Below are 23,626 nucleotides of genomic sequence, written 5' to 3' on the forward strand. Positions count from 1 at the left end.
GGGTGTTTGGACACCAGAGTTTAGACACACTGCATTTGGGAAAAAGTTTTTTTTCTTGTGTATATTTCCCGTTTGAGTCCATAAGGAGAACAATCTGTGTCTTGTGTATGTCCTCAGTGGGTGTGGGCGGGTTGTCAGAAGGGCTATCGGGATGGCTGACAGGGGGAGTGCTCAGAGGGGGTGAGAGCCCCTGGGCTTGATCTGTCTGTTCTGCTGTGATGTCGACGCTATGGTCAGGGTCTGGTGTGGACTGTTCTGCTGTGGTGTCGAGACTTTTGTTGGGTGCTGAGGTGGGCTGTTCTGCTGGCTTCTCTGTGGGGGTGGCCACCTCTCTAGTGGGTTGTTCTCAGTCACACAATATCCCCCTCAACCTCTCCTCCAGCAGTCTGATCCTCTCCTCTAGTGCTCTGTTCTTCTCCTGCTCCTGCTCTTTCTCCTGTTGAAGTTGTCTTACCACAGTCCGGAGTGCAGATATGTCTCTCTCCACCTCCAGATCTCCGGGTCTGGTTAAGGGGGTGTTGTTGTGCTGGACTGTTGTCTGGGTCTGTGCTGACTGGAGTGTGATCACCTGCTGTTCCAGCTCCACCTGCCTTACCTCCAGCTGGGTAAATGTATCCTTCATTTCAATGAGGGGGTAGTACTCTGTGCTGGGAGGTTGACTTTCCGCTGGGGGTGGCTCGTCTGTGGAGTTATATAATGAAGAGGTCTGGTCTGACCCGCTCGGGGTGGGGGTATCTTTCTCAAGGGAGAGCTTCTCCTGTTGGGCTAATTCTTTGATTAGGTGAAAGTCAAGCTGAAACTGTTTGGGGTTGCCCTGTACCATTACTGTTCCAGAGATTTATATTAGCTGACTCAGAGTCCTCGTTGTCTAGTATCCTGAGTTTCCACCCCTCATTAACACCCCCTCTCTTAATAAAGGGGTAGTGTGCTAATATAGCACTGTGCCATGCCAGGGGATGGTTTGTGTGGAAGATAAGGTTGCTGATGTTCCCATTTTTGTTATAGTCAGTGTAACGATTGTGATTCTGACGAAGAGGAGTAGTAGGAAGGATCGGAGGACCAATGCGCAGCATGGTAAGTGTCCATATTGTTTAATAAGAATAATGAAGACTGAGCAAAACAATAAACGACAACGTGAAATAACAAAACTGAAACAGTTCCGTGTGGAACAAACACAGACACGGAAAATAATCACCCACAACTCAAAAGTGAAACCAGGCTACCTAAGTATGGTTCTCAATCAGGGACAACGATTGACAGCTGCCTCTGATTGAGAACCATACCAGGCCAAACTCTATAATCCCAAATTATAGAGAAAGGAACATAGACTGCCCACCCGAACTCACGCCCTGACCAAACTAAAACAAAGACAAAACAAAGGAACTAAGGTCAGAATGTGACAGTCAGCAAAAAGTGTCTCTTGATTTTCCATAAGGATCTTCATTTTGTAATCTTCTCTTGCCTTATCATTCTTTACAAACACAGGGTACTGTATTTGAATGACCTCTGAACAGCAGGAGGCAGCTTATAAGGCCTCGCCATTTGGTTGGAGTAGACTGTGTGACTCTCCTGCCATTATTTTTTATTTTTTAAATTTTATTTCACCTTTATTTAACCAGGTAGGCTAGTTGATCAAATCAACAACACAGTAGAAAAAAGGGAGTCTATATACATTGTGTGCAAAAGGCATGAGGAGGTAGGCAAATAATTACAATTTTGCAGATTAACACTGGAGTGATAAATGATCAGATGGTCATGTACAGGTAAAGATATTGGTGTGCAAAAGAGCAGAAAAGTAAATAAATAAAAACAGTATGGGGATGAGGTAGGTAAAAATGGGTGGGCTATTTACCGATAGACTATGTACAGCTGCAGCGATCGGTTAGCTGTTCAGATAGCAGATGTTTGAAGTTGGTGAGGGAGATAAAAGTCTCCAACTTCAGCGATTTTTGCAATTCGTTCCAGTCACAGGCAGCAGAGAACTGGAACGAAAGGCGGCCAAATGAGGTGTTGGCTTTAGGGATGATCAGTGAGATACACCTGCTGGAGCGCGTGCTACAGGTGGGTGTTGCCATCGTGACCAGTGAACTGAGATAAGGCGGAGCTTTACCTAGCATGGACTTGTCGATGACCTGGAGCCAGTGGGTCTGGCGACGAATATGTAGCGAGGGCCAGCCGACTAGAGCATACAGGTCGCAGTGGTGGGTGGTATAAGGTGCCTTAGTGACAAAACGGATGGCACTGTGATAAACTGCATCCAGTTTCCTGAGTAGAGTGTTGGAAGCAATTTTGTAGATGACATCGCCAAAGTCGAGGATCGGTAGGATAGTCAGTTTTACTAGGGTAAGTTTGGCGGCGTGAGTGAAGGAGGCTTTGTTGCGGAATATAAAGCCGACTCTAGATTTGATTTTCGATTGGAGATGTTTGATATGAGTCTGGAAGGAGAGTTTACAGTCTAGCCAGACACCTAGGTACTTATAGATGTCCACATATTCAAGGTAGGAACCATCCAGGGTGGTGATGCTAGTCAGGCGTGCGGGTGCAGGCAGCGAACGGTTGAAAAGCATGCATTTGGTTTTACTAGCGTTTAAGAGCAGTTGGAGGCCACGGAAGGAGTGTTGTATGTCATTGAAGCTCGTTTGGAGGTTAGATAGCACAGTGTCCAAGGACGGACCGGAAGTATATATGGTGTCATCTGCGTAGAGGTGGATCAGGGAATCGCCCGCAGCAAGAGCAACATCATTTATATATACAGAGAAAAGAGTCGGCCCGAGAATTGAACCCTCTGGCACCCCCATAGAGACTGCCAGAGGACCGGACAGCATGCCCTCCGATTTGACACACTGAACTCTGTCTGCAAAGTAGTTGGTGAACCAGGCAAGGCAGTCATCAGAAAAACCGAGGCTACTGAGTCTGCCGATAAGAATATGGTGATTGACAGAGTCGAAAGCCTTGGCAAGGTCGATGAAGACGGCTGCACAGTACTGTCTTTTATCGATGGCGGTTATGATATCGTTTAGTACCTTGAGCGTGGCTGAAGTGCATACGTTACCAGCTCGGAAACTGGATTGCACAGCGGAGAAGGAACGGTGGGATTCGAGATGGTCAGTGACCTGTTTGTTGACTTGGCTTTCGAAGACCTTAGATAGGCAGGGCAGGATGGATATAGGTCTGTAACAGTTTGGGTCCAGGGTGTCTCCCCCTTTGAAGAGGGGGATGACTGCGGCAGCTTTCCAATTCTTGGGGATCTCAGACAATATGAAAGAGAGGTTGAACAGGCTGGTAATAGGGGTTGTGACAATGCCGGCGGATAGTTTCAGAAATAGAGGGTCCAGATTGTCAAGCCCAGCTGATTTGTACGGGTCCAGGTTTTGCAGCTCTTTCAGAACATCTGCTATCTGGATTTGGGTAAAGGAGAACCTGGAGAGGCTTGGGCGAGTAGCTGCGGGGGGGCGGAGCTGTTGGCCGAGATTGGAGTAGCCAGGCGGAAGGCATGGCCAGCCGTTGAGAAATGCTTGTTGAAGTTTTCGATAATCATGGATTTATCGGTGGTGACCGTGTTACCTAGCCTCAGTGCAGTGGGCAGCTGGGAGGAGGTGCCCTTGTTCTCCATGGACTTCACAGTGTCCCAGAACTTTTTGGAGTTGGAGCTACAGGATGCACATTTCTGCCTGAAGAAGCTGGCCTTAGCTTTCCTGACTGACTGCGTGTATTGGTTCCTGACTTCCCGGAACAGTTGCATATCGCGGGGACTATTCGGTGCTATTGCAGTCCGCCACAGGATGTTTTTGTGCTGGTCGAGGGCAGTCAGGTCTGGAGTGAACCAAAGGCTATATCTGTTCTTAGTTCTGCATTTTTTGAACGGAGCATGCTTATCTAAAATGGTGAGGAAGTTACTTTTAAAGAATAACCAGGCATCCTCAACTGACGGGATGAGGTCAATGTCCTTCCAGGATACCTGGGCCAGGTCGATTAGAAAGGCCTGCTCACAGAAGTGTTTTAGGGAGCGTTTGACAGTGATGAGGGGTGGTCGTTTGACTGCGGCTCCGTAGGGGATACAGGCAATGAGGCAGTGATCACTGAGATCCTGGTTGAAGACAGCGGAGGTGTATTTGGAGGGCCAGTTGGTCAGGATGACGTCTATGAGGGTGCCCTTGTTTACAGATTTAGGGTTGTACCTGGTGGGTTCCTTGATGATTTGTGTGAGATTGAGGGCATCTAGCTTAGATTGTAGGGCTAAAGGGCTTTGACACCTCTCACTTGACATGTCAGTGCTAATTGAAGCTGTATCAAGCTTGGTAGAATTATGTTAGAGTTCAGTCCTTATAAAGTAATGTAGTGTATTTTACTTCTTGGCTTTTGGAAATAAAATGTTGTTTCAGACTAAACATTACTCACTCAGTTCCAGGTTGGATGGTGTTTTCAGGTTTCTGTTGTTTTCCAGAGAATTTGCTGTATATAATAATAATCCTTGGTAGTTGTAAACCTTCAAGGTGATTCCGTAGTTCCATCCAAAATTAGGTTGTAGGTTTTGAGTTTTGATTTGAAGTGAGGGTTATGTTGTAGAGGGTAGCATCCTGTATATGTTCCTGACAAAAAATGTATCTAAATCTATCTTATTTTAAGAAAATGCTGAAAAAAGCAGGAGCTCATCTGATCATGACCTCTAGCCTTCTTTCTCTCTCTCTCTCTCTCTCCCTCTCTGCTTTGTCTCTCTCTCTCTCTCTCTCTCTCTCTCTCTCTGCCTCTCTGCTTTGTCTCTCTCTCAAACCTCTATTTGTCTCTCTGCTTTGTCTCTCTCTCAACATTCTATCTATCTCCATTCTCTCTATCTCTGCTTTGTCTCTCTCTCAACCCTCTCTCTTTCTCCCCTGATTTGTCTCCCTCAACCTTCCCTCTGTCTCTCTATATCAAACCTCTGTCTGTCTCTGCTTTGTCTCTCTCTCAACATTCTCTCTATCTCTGCTTTGTCCCTCTCTCAACATTCTCTCTATCTATGCTTTGTCTCTCTCTCAACATGCTCTCTATCTCTGCTTTGTCTCGCTCTCAACCGTCTCTCTATCTCTGCTTTGTCTCTCTCTCAGAATTCTCTCTGTCTCTGCTTTGTCTCTCTCTCAAACCTCTCTCTGCCTCTTTGCTTTGTCTCCTTCTCAATCATCTCCATGTCTCTCTGCTTTGTCTCTCTCTCAAACCTCTCTCTGTCTATCTGATTTGTCTCTCTCTCAACCCTCTCTCCGTCTCTCTGCTATGTCCCTCTCCAAACATCCTCTTTTACTCAGAAATCTCTCTCTCAACCCTCTCTCTGTCTATCTGCTTTTACCCTCTCTCAAAAAACTGTCTGCCACTCTGCTTTGTCTCTCTCTCATCTGTCTCTCTCTCTGTCTCTCTGCTTTGTCTCTCTCTCAAACCATTCTCTGTCTCTCTGCGTTGTCTCTCTCTCTACCTTCTCTCTATCTCTGCTTTGTCTCTCCCTCTCAACCCTCTCCCTGTCTCTCGGCTTTGTCAATCTCTCAACCCTCTCTGTGTCTCTCTGCTTTGTCTCTCCCAACCCTCTCTCTGTCTCTCTGCTTTGTCTCTCTCAACCCTCTCTCTGCCTCTGCTGTGTCTCTCTCTCAACCCTCTCTCTGTCTCTGTGCTTTCTCTCTCTCTCCCAACCCTCTCTCTGTCTCTCTGCTTTGTCTCTCCCAACCCTCTCTCTGTCTCTCTGCTTTGTTTCTCAAATCAAATCAAATCAAATTTTATTTGTCACATACACATGGTTAGCAGATGTTAATGCGAGTGTAGCGAAATGCTTGTGCTTCTAGTTCCGACAATGCAGTAATAACGAACAAGTAATCTAACTAACAATTCAAAAAAAAAAAACTACTGTCTTATACACAGTGTAAGGGGATAAAGAATATGTACATAAGGATATATGAATGAGTGATGGTACAGAGCAGCATAGGCAAGATACGGTAGATGATATCGAGTACAGTATATACATATGAGATGAGTATGTAAACCAAGTGGCATAGTTAAAGTGGCTAGTGATACATGTATTACATAAGGATGCAGTGAATGATATAGAGTACAGTATCTACGTATGCATATGAGATGAATAATGTAGGGTAAGTAACATTATATAAGGTAGCATTGTTTAAAGTGGCTAGTGATATATTTACATCATTTCCCATCAATTCCCATTATTAAAGTGGCTGGAGTAGAGTCAGTGTCATTGACAGTGTGTTGGCAGTAGCCACTCAATGTTAGTGGTGGCTGTTTAACAGTCTGATGGCCTTGAGATAGAAGCTGTTTTTCAGTCTCTCGGTCCCAGCTTTGATGCACCTGTACTGACCTCGCCTTCTGGATGACAGCGGGGTGAACAGGCAGTGGCTCGGGTGGTTGATGTCCTTGATGATCTTTATGGCCTTCCTGTAGCATCGGGTGGTGTAGGTGTCCTGGAGGGCAGGTAGTTTGCCCCGGTGATGCGTTGTGCAGACCTCACTACCCTCTGGAGAGCCTTACGGTTGAGGGCGGTGCAGTTGCCATACCAGGCGGTGATACAGCCCGCCAGGATGCTCTCGATTGTGCATCTGTAGAAGTTTGTGAGTGCTTTTGGTGACAAGCCGAATTTCTTCAGCCTCCTGAGGTTGAAGAGGCGCTGCTGCGCCTTCCTCACGATGCTGTCTGTGTGAGTGGACCAATTCAGTTTGTCTGTGATGTGTATGCCGAGGAACTTAAAACTTGCTACCCTCTCCACTACTGTTCCATCGATGTGGATGGGGGGTGTTCCCTCTGCTGTTTCCTGAAGTCCACAATCATCTCCTTAGTTTTGTTGACGTTGAGTGTGAGGTTATTTTCCTGACACCACACTCCGAGGGCCCTCACCTCCTCCCTGTAGGCCGTCTCGTCGTTGTTGGTAATCAAGCCTACCACTGTTGTGTCGTCTGCAAACTTGATGATTGAGTTGGAGGCGTGCATGGCTACGCAGTCGTGGGTGAACAGGGAGTACAGGAGAGGGCTCAGAACGCACCCTTGTGGGGCCCCAGTGTTGAGGATCAGCGGGGAGGAGATGTTGTTGCCTACCCTCACCACCTGGGGGCGGCCCGTCAGGAAGTCCAGAACCCAGTTGCACAGGGCGGGGTCGAGACCCAGGGTCTCGAGCTTGATGACGAGCTTGGAGGGTACTATGGTGTTGAATGCCGAGCTGTAGTCGATGAACAGCATTCTCACATAGGTATTCCTCTTGTCCAGATGGGTTAGGGCAGTGTGCAGTGTGGTTGAGATTGCATCGTCTGTGGACCTATTTGGGCGGTAAGCAAATTGGAGTGGGTCTAGGGTGTCAGGTAGGGTGGAGGTGATATGGTCCTTGACTAGTCTCTCAAAGCACTTCATGATGACGGATGTGAGTGCTACGGGCGGTAGTCGTTTAGCTCAGTTACCTTAGCTTTCTTGGGAACAGGAACAATGGTGGCCCTCTTGAAGCATGTGGGAACAGCAGACTGGTATAGGGATTGATTGAATATGTCTGTAAACACACCGGCCAGCTGGTCTGCGCATGCTCTGAGGGCGCGGCTGGGGACGCCGTCTGGGCCTGCAGCCTTGCGAGGGTTAACACGTTTAAATGTCTTACTCACCTCGGCTGCAGTGAAGGAGAGACCGCATGTTTTCGTTGCAGGCCGTGTCAGTGGCACTGTATTGTCCTCAAAGCGGGCAAAAAAGTTATTTAGTCTGCCTGGGAGCAAGACATCCTGGTCCGTGACTGGGCTGGGTTTCTTCCTGTAGTCCGTGATTGACTGCCTCTTGTGTCTGAGCCATTGAATTGAGATTCTACTTTGTCTCTGTACTGGCGCTTAGCTTGTTTGATAGCCTTGCGGAGGGAATAGCTGCACTGTTTGTATTCAGCCATGTTACCAGACACCTTGCCCTGATTAAAAGCAGTGGTTCGTGCCTTCAGTTTCACACGAATGCTGCCATCAATCCAAGGTTTCTGGTTAGGGAATGTTTTAATCGTTGCTATGGGAACGACATCTTCAACGCACGTTCTAATGAACTCGCACACCGAATCAGCGTATTCGTCAATGTTGTTGTCTGACGCAATACGAAACATCTCCCAGTCCACGTGATGGAAGCAGTCTTGGAGTGTGGAGTCAGCTTGGTCGGACCAGCGTTGGACAGACCTCAGCGTGGGAGCTTCTTGTTTTAGTTTCTGTCTGTAGGCAGGGATCAACAAAATGGAGTCGTCTCTCAACCCTCTCTCTGCCTCTGCTGTGTCTCTCTCTCAACCCTTTCTCTGTCTCTGTGCTTTGTCTCTCTCTCTCCCAACCCTCTCTCTGTCTCTCTGCTGTGTCTCTATCTCAACCCTCTATTTGTCTCTCTGCTTTGTCTCTCTCTCAACATTCTATCTATCTCCATTCTCTCTATCTCTGCTTTGTCTCTCTCTCAACCCTCTCTCTTTTTCCCCTGATTTGTCTCCCTCAACCTTCCCTCTGTCTCTCTATATCAAACCTCTGTCTGTCTCTGCTTTGTCTCTCTCTCAACATTCTCTCTATCTCTGCTTTGTCCCTCTCTCAACATTCTCTCTATCTCTGCTTTGTCTCTCTCTCAACCGTCTCTCTATCTCTGCTTTGTCTCTCTCTCAGCATTCTCTCTGTCTCTGCTTTGTCTCTCTCTCAACCTCTCTCCCTGTCTCTCGGCTTTGTCAATCTCTCAACCCTCTCTGTGTCTCTCTGCTTTGTCTCTCCCAACCCTCTGTCTCTGTCTCTCTGCTTTGTCTCTCTCAACCCTCTCTCTGCCTCTGCTGTGTCTCTCTCAACCCTCTCTCTGTCTCTGTGCTTTCTCTCTCTCTCCCAACCCTCTCTCTGTCTCTCTGCTTTGTCTCTCCCAACCCTCTCTCTGTCTCTGTGCTTTCTCTCTCTCTCCCAACCCTCTCTCTGTCTCTCTGCTTTGTCTCTCCCAACCCTCTCTCTGTCTCTCTGCTTTGTCTCTCTCAACCCTCTCTCTGCCTCTGCTCTGTCTCTCTCTCAACCCTCTCTCTGTCTCTGTGCTTTGTCTCTCTCTCTCCCAACCCTCTCTCTGTCTCTCTGCTGTGTCTCTCTCTCAAACCTCTCTCTGTCTCTCTGCATTGTCTCTCTCTCTCTCAACCCTCTCTCTGTCTCTCTGCATTGTCTCTCCCTCTCAACCCTCTCCATGTCTCTCTGCTTTGTCTCTCTCTCTCAACCCTCTCCCTGTCTCTCTGTATTGTCTCTCCCTCTCAACCCTCTCCCTATCTCTCTGCTTTCTCTCTCTCTCTCTCAACCCTCTCTCTGTCTCTCTGCATTGTCTCTCCCTCTCAACCCTCTCTCTGTCTCTCTGCTTTGTCTCTCCCAACCCTGTCTGTCTCTGTTTTGTCTCTCCCTCTCAACTCTCTCTCTGCCTCTCTGCTGTGTCTTTCTCTCAACCCTCTCTCTGTCTCTCTGCTTTGTCTCTCTCTCAACTCTCTCTCTTCCTCTCTGCTGTGTCTCTCTCTCAACCCTCTCTCTGTCTCTCTGCTTTGTCTCTCTCTCAACTCTCTCTCTTCCTCTCTGCTGTGTCTCTCTCTCAACCCTCTCTCTGTCTCTCTGCTTTGTCTCTCCCTCTCAACTCTCTCTCTTCCTCTCTGCTGTGTCTCTCTCTCAACCCTCTCTCTGTCTCTCTGCTTTGTCTCTCTCTCAACTCTCTCTCTTCCTCTCTGCTGTGTCTCTCTCTCAACCCTCTCTCTGTCTCTCTGCTTTGTCTCTCTCTCAACTCTCTCTCTTCCTCTCTGCTGTGTCTCTCTCTCAACCCTCTCTCTGTCTCTCTGCTTTGTCTCTCTCTCAACTCTCTCTCTTCCTCTCTGCTGTGTCTCTCTCTCAACCCTCTCTCTGTCTCTCTGCTTTGTCTCTCTCAACTCTCTCTCTTCCTCTCTGCTGTGTCTCTCTCTCAACCCTCTCTCTGTCTCTCTGCTTTGTCTCTCTCTCAACTCTCTCTCTTCCTCTCTGCTGTGTCTCTCTCTCAACCCTCTCTCTGTCTCTCTGCTTTGTCTCTCTCTCAACTCTCTCTCTTCCTCTCTGCTGTGTCTCTCTCTCAACTCTCTCTCTTCCTCTCTGCTTTGTCTCTCTCAACACTGTCTGTCTCTGCTTTGTCTCTCTCAACCCTCTCTGTCTCTGCTTTGTCTTTATCTCAACCCTCTCTCTGTCTCTCTGCTTTGTCTCTCTCTCAACTCTCTCTTCCGCTCTGCTGTGTCTCTCTCTCAACCCTCTCTCTTCCTCTCTGCTTTGTCTCTCTCCTCGGGCCGACTCTTTTCTCTGTATATATCAATGATGTTGCTCTTGCTGCGGGCGATTCCCTGATCCACCTCTACGCAGACGACACCTTTCTATATACTTCCGGCCCGTCCTTGGACACTGTGCTATCTAACCTCCAAACGAGCTTCAATGCCATAAAACACTCCTTCCGTGGCCTCCAACTGCTCTTAAACGCTAGTAAAACCAAATGCATGCTTTTCAACCGTTCGCTGCCTGCACCCGCACGCCTGACCAGCATCACCACCCTGGATGGTTCCGACCTTGAATATGTGGACATCTATAAGTACCTAGGTGTCTGGCTAGACTGTAAACTCTCCTTCCAGACTCATATCAAACATCTCCAATCGAAAATCAAATCAAGAGTCGGCTTTCTATTCCGCAACAAAGCCTCCTTCATTCACGCCGCCAAAATTACCCTGGTAAAACTGACTATCCTACCGATCCTCGACTTCGGCGATGTCATCTACAAAATTGCTTCCAACACTCTACTCAGCAAACTGGATGCAGTTTATCACAGTGCCATCCGTTTTGTCACTAAAGCACCTTATACCACCCACCACTGCGACTTGTATGCTCTAGTCGGCTGGCCCTCGCTACATATTCGTCGCCAGACGCACTGACTCCAGGTCATCTACAAGTCCATGCTAGCTAAAGCTCCGCCTTATCTCAGTTCACTGGTCACGATGGCAACACCCACCTGTAGCACGCGCTCCAGCAGGTGTATCTCACTGATCATCCCTAAAGCCAACACCTCATTTGGCCGCCTTTCGTTCCAGTTCTCTGCTGCCTGTGATTGGAACGAATTGCAAAAATCGCTGAAGTTGGAGACTTTTATCTCCCTCACCAACTTCAAACATCTGCTATCTGAGCAGCTAACCGATCGCTGCAGCTGTACATAGTCTATCGGTAAATAGCCCACCCATTTTTACCTACCTCATCCCCATACTGTTTTTATTTATTTACTTTTCTGCTCTTTTGCACACCAATATCTCTACCTGTACATGACCATCTGATCATTTATCACTCCAGTGTTAATCTGCAAAATTGTAATCATTCGCCTACCTCCTCATGCCATTTGCACACAATGTATATAGACTCTCTTTTTTTTCTACTGTGTTATTGACTTGTTAATTGTTTACTCCATGTGTAACTCTGTGTTATCTGTTCACACTGCTATGCTTTATCTTGGCCAGGTCGCAGTTGCAAATGAGAACTTGTTCTCAACTAGCCTACCTGGTTAAATAAAGGTGAAATAAAAAATAAAATAAAATAAATAAAAACCACTCTCTGTTTCTGCCTTGTCTCTCAACCCTTTCTCTCTGCAATGTCTCCCTCTCAACCCTCTCTCTGTCTCTCTCTCATCTCTCTCCCTGTCTCTCTCTCATCTCTCTCCCTGTCCCTCTGCTTTGTTCTTCTTTCAACCCTGTCTGTCTCTGCTTTGTCTCTTTCTCAACATTCTCTCTATCTCTGCTTTGTCTCTCTCTCAACCTTCTCTCTATCTCTGCTTTGTCTCTCTCTCAACATTCTCTCTATCTCTGCTTTGTCTCTCTCTCAACCTTCTCTCTATCTCTGCTTTGTCTCTCTCTCAACATTCTCTCTATCTCTGCTTTGTCTCTCTCTCAACATTCTCTCTATCTCTGCTTTGTCTCTCTCTCAACCTTCTCTCTATCTCTGCTTTGTCTCTCTCTCAACCTTCTCTCTATCTCTGCTTTGTCTCTCTCTCAACATTCTCTCTATCTCTGCTTTGTCTCTCTCTCAACATTCTCTCTGTCTCTGCTTTGTCTCTCTCTCAACATTCTCTCTATCTCTGCTTTGTCTCTCTCTCAACATTCTCTCTATGTCTGCTTTGTCTCGCTCTCAACCTTCTCTCTATCTCTGCTTTGTCTCTCTCTCAACCCTGTCTGTCTCTGCTTTGTCTCTCTCTCAACCCTGTCTGTCTCTGCTTTGTCTCTCTCTCAACCCTGTCTGTCTCTGCTTTGTCTCTCTCTCAACATTCTCTCTATCTCTGCTTTGTCTCGCTCTCAACATTCTCTCTATCTCTGCTTTGTCTCTCTCTCAACCCTGTCTGTCTCTGCTTTGTCTCTCTCTCAACCTTCTCTCTATCTCTGCTTTGTCTCTCTCTCAACATTCTCTCTATCTCTGCTTTGTCTCTCTCTCAACATTCTCTCTGTCTCTGCTTTGTCTCTCTCTCAACATTCTCTCTATCTCTGCTTTGTCTCTCTCTCAACATTCTCTCTATGTCTGCTTTGTCTCGCTCTCAACCTTCTCTCTATCTCTGCTTTGTCTCTCTCTCAACCCTGTCTGTCTCTGCTTTGTCTCGCTCTCAACCTTCTCTCTAACTCTGCTTTGTCTCTCTCTCAACCCTGTCTGTCTCTGCTTTGTCTCGCTCTCAACCTTCTCTCTAACTCTGCTTTGTCTCTCTCTCAACCCTGTCTGTCTCTGCTTTGTCTCGCTCTCAACCTTCTCTCTTTCTCTGCTTTGTCTCTCTCTCAACCCTGTCTGTCTCTGCTTTGTCTCACTCTCAAACTTCTCTCTATCTCTGCTTTGTCTCACTCTCAAACTTCTCTCTATGTCTGCTTTGTCTCACTCTCAAACTTCTCTCTATCTCTGCTTTGTCTCACTCTCAAACTTCTCTCTATGTCTGCTTTGTCTCACTCTCAAACTTCTCTCTATCTCTGCTTTGTCTCACTCTCAAACTTCTCTCTATCTCTGCTTTGTCTCACTCTCAAACTTCTCTCTATCTCTGCTTTGTCTCACTCTCAAACTTCTCTCTATCTCTGCTTTGTCTCACTCTCAACCTTCTCTCTTTCTCTGCTTTGTCTCTCTCTCAACCCTGTCTGTCTCTGCTTTGTCTCACTCTCAACCCTGTCTGTCTCTGCTTTGTCTCACTCTCAAACTTCTCTCTATGTCTGCTTTGTCTCACTCTCAACCCTGTCTGTCTCTGCTTTGTCTCACTCTCAACCCTGTCTGTCTCTGCTTTGTCTCACTCTCAACCCTGTCTGTCTGTGCTTTGTCTCGCTCTCAACCTTCTCTCTTTCTCTGCTTTGTCTCTCTCTCAACCCTGTCTGTCTCTGCTTTGTCTCACTCTCAAACTTCTCTCTATCTCTGCTTTGTCTCACTCTCAACCCTGTCTGTCTCTGCTTTGTCTCTCTCTCAACCCTGTCTGTCTCTGCTTTGTCTCGCTCTCAACCTTCTCTCTTTCTCTGCTTTGTCTCTCTCTCAACCCTGTCTGTCTCTGCTTTGTCTCACTCTCAAACTTCTCTCTATGTCTGCTTTGTCTCTCTCTCAACCCTGTCTGTCTCTGCTTTGTCTCACTCTCAAACTTCTCTCTATGTCTGCTTTGTCTCTCTCTCAACCCTGTCTGTCTCTGCTTTGTCTCTCTCTCAACATTCTCTCTATCTCTGCTTTGTCTCTCTCTCAACCTTCTCTCTATCTCTGCTTTGTCTCTCTCTCAACATTCTCTCTATCTCTGCTTTGTCTCTCTCTCAACATTCTCTCTATCTCTGCTTTGTCTCTCTCTCAACATTCTCTCTATCTCTGCTTTGTCTCTCTCTCAACATTCTCTCTATCTCTGCTTTGTCTCGCTCTCAACCTTCTCTCTATCTCTGCTTTGTCTCACTCTCAAACTTCTCTCTATCTCTGCTTTGTCTCACTCTCAAACTTCTCTCTATGTCTGCTTTCTCTCTCTCAACCCTGTCTGTCTCTGCTTTGTCTCGCTCTCAACCTTCTCTCTTTCTCTGCTTTGTCTCTCTCTCAACCCTGTCTGTCTCTGCTTTGTCTCACTCTCAACCTTCTCTCTTTCTCTGCTTTGTCTCTCTCTCAACCCTGTCTGTCTCTGCTTTGTCTCGCTCTCAACCTTCTCTCTATCTCTGCTTTGTCTCACTCTCAAACTTCTCTCTTTCTCTGCTTTGTCTCTCTCTCAACATTCTCTCTATCTCTGCTTTGTCTCTCTCTCAACATTCTCTCTATCTCTGCTTTGTCTCTCTCTCAACATTCTCTCTATCTCTGCTTTGTCTCGCTCTCAACCTTCTCTCTATCTCTGCTTTGTCTCTCTCTCAACCCTGTCTGTCTCTGCTTTGTCTCTCTCTCAACCCTGTCTGTCTCTGCTTTGTCTCTCTCTCAACCCTGTCTGTCTCTGCTTTGTCTCTCTCTCAACATTCTCTCTATCTCTGCTTTGTCTCGCTCTCAACATTCTCTCTATCTCTGCTTTGTCTCTCTCTCAACCCTGTCTGTCTCTGCTTTGTCTCTCTCTCAACCTTCTCTCTATCTCTGCTTTGTCTCTCTCTCAACCCTGTCTGTCTCTGCTTTGTCTCTCTCTCAACCTTCTCTCTATCTCTGCTTTGTCTCTCTCTCAACATTCTCTCTATCTCTGCTTTGTCTCTCTCTCAACCTTCTCTCTATGTCTGCTTTGTCTCGCTCTCAACCTTCTCTCTATCTCTGCTTTGTCTCTCTCTCAACCCTGTCTGTCTCTGCTTTGTCTCGCTCTCAACCTTCTCTCTTTCTCTGCTTTGTCTCTCTCTCAACCCTGTCTGTCTCTGCTTTGTCTCACTCTCAAACTTCTCTCTTTCTCTGCTTTGTCTCACTCTCAAACTTCTCTCTATCTCTGCTTTGTCTCACTCTCAAACTTCTCTCTTTCTCTGCTTTGTCTCTCTCTCAACCCTGTCTGTCTCTGCTTTGTCTCACTCTCAAACTTCTCTCTATCTCTGCTTTGTCTCACTCTCAAACTTCTCTCTATCTCTGCTTTGTCTCACTCTCAAACTTCTCTCTATCTCTGCTTTGTCTCACTCTCAAACTTCTCTCTATCTCTGCTTTGTCTCACTCTCAAACTTCTCTCTTTCTCTGCTTTGTCTCTCTCTCAACCCTGTCTGTCTCTGCTTTGTCTCACTCTCAACCCTCTCTGTCTCTGCTTTGTCTCACTCTCAAACTTCTCTCTATGTCTGCTTTGTCTCACTCTCAACCCTGTCTGTCTCTGCTTTGTCTCTCTCTCAACCCTGTCTGTCTCTGCTTTGTCTCTCTCTCAACCCTGTCTGTCTCTGCTTTGTCTCGCTCTCAACCTTCTCTCTTTCTCTGCTTTGTCTCTCTCTCAACCCTGTCTGTCTCTGCTTTGTCTCACTCTCAAACTTCTCTCTATGTCTGCTTTGTCTCACTCTCAACCCTGTCTGTCTCTGCTTTGTCTCACTCTCAACCCTGTCTGTCTCTGCTTTGTCTCGCTCTCAACCTTCTCTCTTTCTCTGCTTTGTCTCTCTCTCAACCCTGTCTGTCTCTGCTTTGTCTCACTCTCAACCTTCTCTCTTTCTCTGCTTTGTCTCTCTCTCAACCCTGTCTGTCTCTGCTTTGTCTCACTCTCAAACTTCTCTCTATGTCTGCTTTGTCTCTCTCTCAACCCTGTCTGTCTCTGCTTTGTCTCTCTCTCAACATTCTCTCTATCTCTGCTTTGTCTCTCTCTCAACCTTCTCTCTATCTCTGCTTTGTCTCTCTCTCAACATTCTCTCTATCTCTGCTTTGTCTCTCTCTCAACATTCTCTCTATCTCTGCTTTGTCTCTCTCTCAACATTCTCTCTATCTCTGCTTTGTCTCTCTCTCAACCTTCTCTCTATCTCTGCTTTGTCTCTCTCTCAACCTTCTCTCTATCTCTGCTTTGTCTCTCTCTCAACATTCTCTCGATCTCTGCTTTGTCTCTCTCTCAACATTCTCTCTGTCTCTGCTTTGTCTCTCTCTCAACATTCTCTCTATGTCTGCTTTGTCTCGCTCTCAACCTTCTCTCTATCTCTGCTTTGTCTCTCTCTCAACCCTGTCTGTCTCTGCTTTGTCTCGCTCTCAAACTTCTCTCTTTCTCTGCTTTGTCTCTCTCTCAACCCTGTCTGTCTCTGCTTTGTCTCGCTCTCAACCTTCTCTCTATCTCTGCTTTGTCTCTCTCTCAACATTCTCTCTATGTCTGCTTTGTCTCGCTCTCAACCTTCTCTCTATCTCTGCTTTGTCTCTCTCTCAACCCTGTCTGTCTCTGCTTTGTCTCGCTCTCAACCTTCTCTCTTTCTCTGCTTTGTCTCTCTCTCAACCCTGTCTGTCTCTGCTTTGTCTCACTCTCAACCCTGTCTGTCTCTGCTTTGTCTCACTCTCAAACTTCTCTCTATGTCTGCTTTGTCTCACTCTCAAACTTCTCTCTATGTCTGCTTTGTCTCACTCTCAACCCTGTCTGTCTCTGCTTTGTCTCACTCTCAACCCTGTCTGTCTCTGCTTTGTCTCACTCTCAAACTTCTCTCTATGTCTGCTTTGTCTCACTCTCAACCCTGTCTGTCTCTGCTTTGTCTCACTCTCAACCCTGTCTGTCTCTGCTTTGTCTCACTCTCAAACTTCTCTCTATGTCTGCTTTGTCTCGCTCTCAACCTTCTCTCTTTCTCTGCTTTGTCTCTCTCTCAACCCTGTCTGTCTCTGCTTTGTCTCACTCTCAAACTTCTCTCTATCTCTGCTTTGTCTATCTCTCAACCCTCTATCTGCCTCTCTGCTTTGTCTCTCCCTCTCAACCCTTTCTATGTCTCTCTGCTTTGTCTCTCTCTATCTCAACCCTCTCTATCTCTGCTTTGTCTCCCACTCAACCCTCACTATGTCTCTCTGCTTTGTCTCTCTCTCAACCCCATCTTTCTCTTTGCTTTGTCTCTTTCTCTCAACCCTCTCTATTTCTGCTTTGTCTCTCTCTCTCTCAACCCTCTCTATTTCTGCTTTGTCTCTCCCTCTCAACCCTCTCTATTTCTGCTTTGTCTCTCCCTCTCAACCCTCTCTCTGTCTTTCTGCTTTGTCCCTCTATCAAACCTCTCTCTGTCTCTCTGCTTTGTCTCTCTCTCTCTCAACCCTCTCTTTCTCTGCTTTGTCTCCCTCTCAACCCTCTCTCTGTCTTTCTGCTTTGTCCCTCTATCAAACCTCTCTCTGTCTCTCTGCTTTGTCTCTCTCTCTCTCAACCCTCTCTTTCTCTGCTTTGTCTCCCACTCAACCCTCTCCATGTCTTTCTGCTTTGTCCCTCTATCAAACCTCTCTCTGTCTCTGCTTTGTCAATCTCTCAACCCTCTTTCTGTCTCTCTGCTTTGTCTCTCTCTCAACCTTCTCTCTGTTTCTCTGCTTTGTCTCTCTCTCAAACCGCTCTCTGTCTCCCTGCTTTGTCTCTCTCTCTCTCAACCCTCTCCCTGTCTCTCTGCTTTGTCTCTCCCCCTTAACCCTCTCTATGTCTCTCTGCTTTGTCTCTCTCTCAAACCGATCTCTGTCTCTGCTTTGTCTCTCTCTCTCTCAACCCTCTCTATCTCTGCTTTGTCTCCCACTCAATCCTATCTCTGTCTCTGCTTTGTCAATCTCTCAACCCTCTTTCTGTCTCTGTGCTTTGCCTCTCACTCAACCCTCTCTCTGTCTCCCTCTCTCTGCTTTGTCTCTCTCTCTCAACCCTCTCTCTGTCTCTCTCAACCCTCTCTCTGTCTCTCTCAACCCTCTCTCTGTCTCTCTCTCAACCTTCTCTCTGTCTCTGTTTTGTCTCTCTCTCAACTCTCTCTCTGTTTCTCTGCATTGTTTCTCTCTCAACCCTCTCTTTTTCTCTGCATTGTCTCTCTCTCTCTACCCTCTCTCTGTCTCTCTGCTTTGTCTCTCTCTCAACCCTCTCTCTGTCTCTCTCTCAACCTTCTCTCTGTCTCTGTTTTGTCTCTCTCTCTCAACCCTCTCTCTGTCTCTCTCTCAACCTTCTCTCTGTTTCTGTTTTGTCTCTCTCTCAACTCTCTCTCTGTTTCTCTGCATTGTTTCTCTCTCAACCCTCTCTTTTTCTCTGCATTGTCTCTCTCTACCCTCTCTCTGTCTCTCTGCTTTGTCTCTCTCTCAACTCTCTCTCTGTTTCTCTGATTTGTTTCTCTCTTAACCCTCTGTCTCTCTGCTTTGTCCGTCTCTCAACCCTTTCTCTTCCTCTCTGCATTTTCTCTCATCTCCATTCTCTCTCTCCTCTTTCCCTCCTACCATCTAATTACAGTGCTCCCTTGCTCTCTTCTCCATCCTTCTTTAACTTGATCTGCCTCTCCCTCCCTCCCTCAATCCCTCCATTTGTCTATCTCTCTGACAGAGTCCTGATGGTGACATGGATGACAGCAGTACTCTTGACCTGAGTGTGAGCCGGGGGCAGCCGGGGGGTCCGGAGGGGAGTGGCACGGTGCTGACCCCCCTGCAGCCCATGTCCACCCAGCGCCAGGCCCTGCTCAACAGCAGCCGCTGCTACCAGATGAGTGAGGCCGACTGCTGGGACCTGCCCGTGGACTACACCAAGATCAAGCGCATCACCGACGACGATCACAAAGAGGTATGGGGAAGGACCGCGGCATTATGGGTATTGTATTCATATTTTTTGGGGGTGTTCAACATTCAAATCTATTGAACATTTTATTTCAATGTTCTCTTACAGTGGAGACACAATTCAAAGATGGTTTATACAGAACATATTTTACTCCCTGTGAGCGTTGAATATTCCCGATTGAGCCATAGACAGAACACAGGTAATCATAGCCGCGGGAAGTAGAGGTGCTGAGCGTGCTGCTGCACCCCTGAAAAATCACTAAAGTGGTGTACTGGGTCTTTTCTAGTACTAGTGGGATGATATAGACATCTGTAGCTCGGGCAACAACAAAAAATATCAGCACATATGCTTTGTCAAAAAAAGCCAGTTGTATAATTAGGAACATAATCTTGCAGGATTCAAGTGTTGGAATTGTAAGCGTTGTTGCCTTGTCCCTTTCTCTGTGATGTCGTTCTAATGGAATCTAGAGAGAACAAAACACTGTCCTCAAACGTTTACATCAAAAGGTGGAAAGTTATGAGCAAAGACACAAAATATCCATATCAAGTTAAATATTTTTCTTGATCAAGTAACATGAAAACAACCACTTTTTGTGCAGTATTAATTGACCATCCTTACAAACCACTTCACGTACATTATTGTATTGTACAGAGGCTGGTCATCTAGGTTTGTAGACGTCCCATCACCATGAAGAAAAACAATGCAGAATGAAGTACATTCAGACATCACGTGGTTTGTGATGATGTGGATCAGTTGGTGGAGTCTGGTGCGTCCAATGCCATGGTTGTTGGTTTGAATCCCACGGGGGACCAGTATGATAATATATGCACTCACTACTGTAAGATCCTCTGGATGAGAGTGTCTACTGGAATGGAAAAGGAATGAATAGACCATTCCAGTTTTCACATAGGAATGACTTGCATTTGCAAAGTATTTCAAGAAACTGGAAAACATATATCAAGCAAGTATTTTTATATTCCACAAGTTTTATGAGATGAACTGTTTTGTACAGATACTTATCAGACTCAAGATACAAATACTGGTAAAACATTCAAATACGTTTAATTTAGTTTAAATATTTCACGGAACTAGTGCACTGACCCTATGAACGGACCGATATAGATGCACCCCCACCCCCAAACTACTTCCCACGGTAATGCAGGTAATGGTGATTTGATTTGGCTCACCCAGGGGAAAGGGAGGATGGGGGTATCCAGTATCCACTGAAAGTCTTTCAGTGACATCTAGTGGATGCTGCTGGTACTGCATTCACTTAATGGATGAATCTCAATTGTTTTTCCTTCATACCTCACACCATGCTTCTCAAGACACAGAGCAGAAGATGAGGTTCCTTCCCTCTGAGAGGCAGGGAAGGAAAGAGTAGATGAGGAATAAAGGAAATACAATTGAGATTCCAATTAATCAGTGAAGCGCCCTATTGTGGATTCATGGTTGGTGACATCACAGGAGGTTGGTGGCACCTTAATTGGGGAGGATGGGCTCGTGGTAATGACTGGAGCGGAATTAATGGAATGGTATCAAATCCATCAGAAAACATGGTTTCCATGTGTTTGATGCCATTCCATTCACCCCGTTCCAGCCATTAATATGAGCCGTCCTTCCCTCAGCAGCTCCTGTGGGGAGATACATTGAGGAGCAGCAGCATTATATGATTAATGGCTGGTAGATCATCTTTATACCTTGTACTCTGAATCTCTTATATTACACAAAGCAAACCAAGCAGTACATTTATTCATTTGCAGTGTCTGATTTAAAAGCTTGAAGTTGAGGGGTTTAATCGTAAGAGTTATTGGGCTTGCTAATCGAGCATGGATCCGTTTTGTTACTAAAGCACCTTATACCACCCACCACTGCGACCTGTATGCTCTAGTCGGCTGGCCCTCGCTACATATTCGTCGCCAGACCCACTGGCTCCAGGTCATCTACAAGTCCATGCTAGGTAAAGCTCCGCCTTATCTCAGTTCACTGGTCACGATGGCAACACCCACCTGTAGCACGCGCTCCAGCAGGTGTATCTCACTGATCATCCCTAAAGCCAATACCTCATTTGGCCGCCTTTCGTTCCAGTTCTCTGCTGCCTGTGACTGGAACGAATTGCAAAAATCGCTGAAGTTGGAGACTTTTATCTCCCTCACCAACTTCAAACATCTGCTATCTGAGCAGCTAACCGATCGCTGCAGCTGTACATAGTCTATCGGTAAATAGCCCACCCAATTTTACCTACCTCTTCCCCATACTGTTTTTATTTATTTACTTTTCTGCTCTTTTGCACACCAATATCTCTACCTGTTCATGACCATCTGATCATTTATCACTCCAGTGTTAATCTGTAAATTGTAATTATTCACCTACCTCCTCATGCCTTTTGCACACAATGTATGTAGACCCTCTTTTTTTCTACTGTGTTATTGACTTGTTAATTTGTTACTCCATGTGTAACTCTGTGTTGTCTGTTCACACTGCTATGCTTTATCTTGGCCAGGTCGCAGTTGTAAATGAGAACTTGTCCTCAACTAGCCTACCTGGTTAAATAAAGGTGAAATAAAATTAAAATAAATAAATAATTAAAAGATTAAACAATTCCAGTATTTTGTATTTGTATTTATTATGGATCCCGATTAGCAGCTACTCTTCCCGGGGTCCGGCAAAATGAAGGCAGTTTATACAAGTGGAGCATGAGTACACAGATTAAGTGGAGAGGGTTTCTTTGGGAGAATTGCTTTATACATAGGAATCGCTGAGTAATTTAAAAAAATTGGGATGTGAGATGTGCATATGAATTATAATCATGCAATGAAACTAATCATCTAGGACGTGTAATATGAATCTATGGTCTCCATTGTGACATGATGTAGTCTTCTTTTCTTTCATCCCTCCACCAGGAGGAGGACCTGGACCCGTTCCAGGACCTTCTAGACGAGCATCACTACGGAGGGGACGTGACCATGCCCAGCCCAAAACACAAGTACGCCCCCTGCAAGGAGGGCAAGGAAGAGCTCATCACGTAAGGCCAAAACAAGCTTATTTTCTCATCACCTTGTTACTACTTTACAGCCTTTATACCTTTACCTAGTGATCATCTTCCTCATCTAATGTTATCATTGTGTGTAATCTAATGTCATCATTCTGTGTAATCTAATGTTATCATTGTGTGTAATCTAATGTCATCATTCTGTGTAATCTAATGTCATCATTGTGTGTAATCTAATGTCATCATTGTGTGTAATCTAATGTCATCATTGTGTTTAATCTAATGTCATCATTGTGTGTAATCTAATGTCATCATTGTGTGTAATCTAATGTCATCATTGTGTGTAATCTAATGTCATCATTCTGTGTAATCTAATGTCATCATTGTGTTTAATCTAATGTCATCATTGTGTGTAATCTAATGTCATCATTGTGTTTAATCTAATGTCATCATTGTGTGTAATCTAATGTCATCATTGTGTGTAATCTAATGTCATCATTGTGTTTAATCTAATGTCATCATTGTGTGTAATCTAATGTCATCATTGTGTGTAATCTAATGTCATCATTGTGTGTAATCTAATGTCATCATTGTGTGTAATCTAATGTTATCATTGTATGTAATCTAATGTTATCATTGTATGTAATCTAATGTCATCATTGTGTGTAATCTAATGTCATCATTGTGTTTAATCTAATGTCATCATTGTGTGTAATCTAATGTCATCATTGTGTGTAATCTAATGTCATCATTGTGTTTAATCTAATGTCATCATTGTGTGTAATCTAATGTCATCATTCTGTGTAATCTAATGTCATCATTGTGTTTAATCTAATGTCATCATTGTGTGTAATCTAATGTCATCATTGTGTTTAATCTAATGTCATCATTGTGTGTAATCTAATGTTATCATTGTATGTAATCTAATGTCATCATTGTGTTTAATCTAATGTCATCATTGTGTGTAATCTAATGTCATCATTGTGTGTAATCTAATGTTATCATTGTATGTAATCTAATGTCATCATTGTGTGTAATCTAATGTCATTATTGTGTGTAATCTAATGTCATCATTGTGTGTAATCTAATGTTATCATTGTGTGTAATCTAATGTTATCATTGTGTAATTTAAATCAGGGGCGCAACTTTGATTTTAGAAGTGGGGGGATATAATTATTATTATTATATTCTTTATCCAGTCGGATAAACACTCCAAATAGCTTACTCGACCACATGCTCCTAAAGCACACCGTAGCCTCGTTTTGTATCACATTCCATTGATAAAACTGGGGGGGGAACAAAAATGCAATTTCAGAATGTGAGGGGGACATGTCCCTCCGTCCCCAGTGAAAGTTGCGCCCCTGAATCTAATGTTATCATTGTGTTATCTACTGTCATCCTTGTGTGTTTGTGTGTTCTCTAGTCTCTCCAGCTACCAGCTAGCTGACAAAAGCATCTGCAGTATGATGATGACCAATGCGCAAGACCTCAAGTAAGCAGAACCTCATTCCTAAAATATCTCTGATATACAGTAGACCTTTGTGAGTTTCATATTCTAGTCTCTAGTTTCACAGCAGACAAATACCATGATAGACCAACAGCCTGATAGTGTCAATGCTGTCAGCTTTGGTATTACCCTGTCCCCTGTAGTCACGCTCCTTGTCCCCTCTCTGTCCCAGGTGTCCCACTCCAGGATGTGACGGGTCTGGACACATCACTGGGAACTACGCCTCGCACAGGAGGTAGCTTGCACCCCATCATAATGACAAAAAAAGACACGCAGTATATTCAGCAGCCCCCAACACCTCAGATTGAAATGCAGGGCGAGGCTAGTATATACATATATACTACCGTTCAAAAGTTTGGGGTCACTTAGAAATGTCCTTGTTTTTGAAAGAAAAGCACATTTTTTTGTCCATTAAAATAACATCAAATTGATCAGAAACCGAGCTGGAAATGGCTGTTTTTTTAATTGAATATCTACATAGGCGTACCGAGGCCCATTATCAGCAACCATCACTCCTGTGTTCCAATGGC

General features: G+C 45.4%; 1 protein-coding gene across 7 annotated transcripts in view; it reads left to right on the top strand.

Annotated features, from left to right (window-relative positions):
• Positions 1–23,626, top strand: part of LOC112217993 (myelin transcription factor 1-like protein) — a 124,923-nt gene that overhangs the window by 79,717 nt on the left and 21,580 nt on the right. For 6 of the 7 annotated variants that reach the window (XM_042300947.1, XM_042300946.1, XM_042300950.1 and 3 more), the window contains exons 13-16: positions 18,370–18,603; positions 21,474–21,622; positions 23,013–23,081; positions 23,269–23,331. In XM_042300947.1, coding sequence (XP_042156881.1) covers positions 18,370–18,603; positions 21,474–21,622; positions 23,013–23,081; positions 23,269–23,331 — 515 coding nt within the window. The remainder of the gene's footprint in view (positions 1–18,369; positions 18,604–21,473; positions 21,623–23,012; positions 23,082–23,268; positions 23,332–23,626) is intronic. The other variant, XM_042300949.1, reaches the window with a different exon arrangement.

This window comes from Oncorhynchus tshawytscha, linkage group LG18 (genome assembly GCF_018296145.1).
Source record: "Oncorhynchus tshawytscha isolate Ot180627B linkage group LG18, Otsh_v2.0, whole genome shotgun sequence".
NCBI lineage: Eukaryota > Metazoa > Chordata > Actinopteri > Salmoniformes > Salmonidae > Oncorhynchus > Oncorhynchus tshawytscha.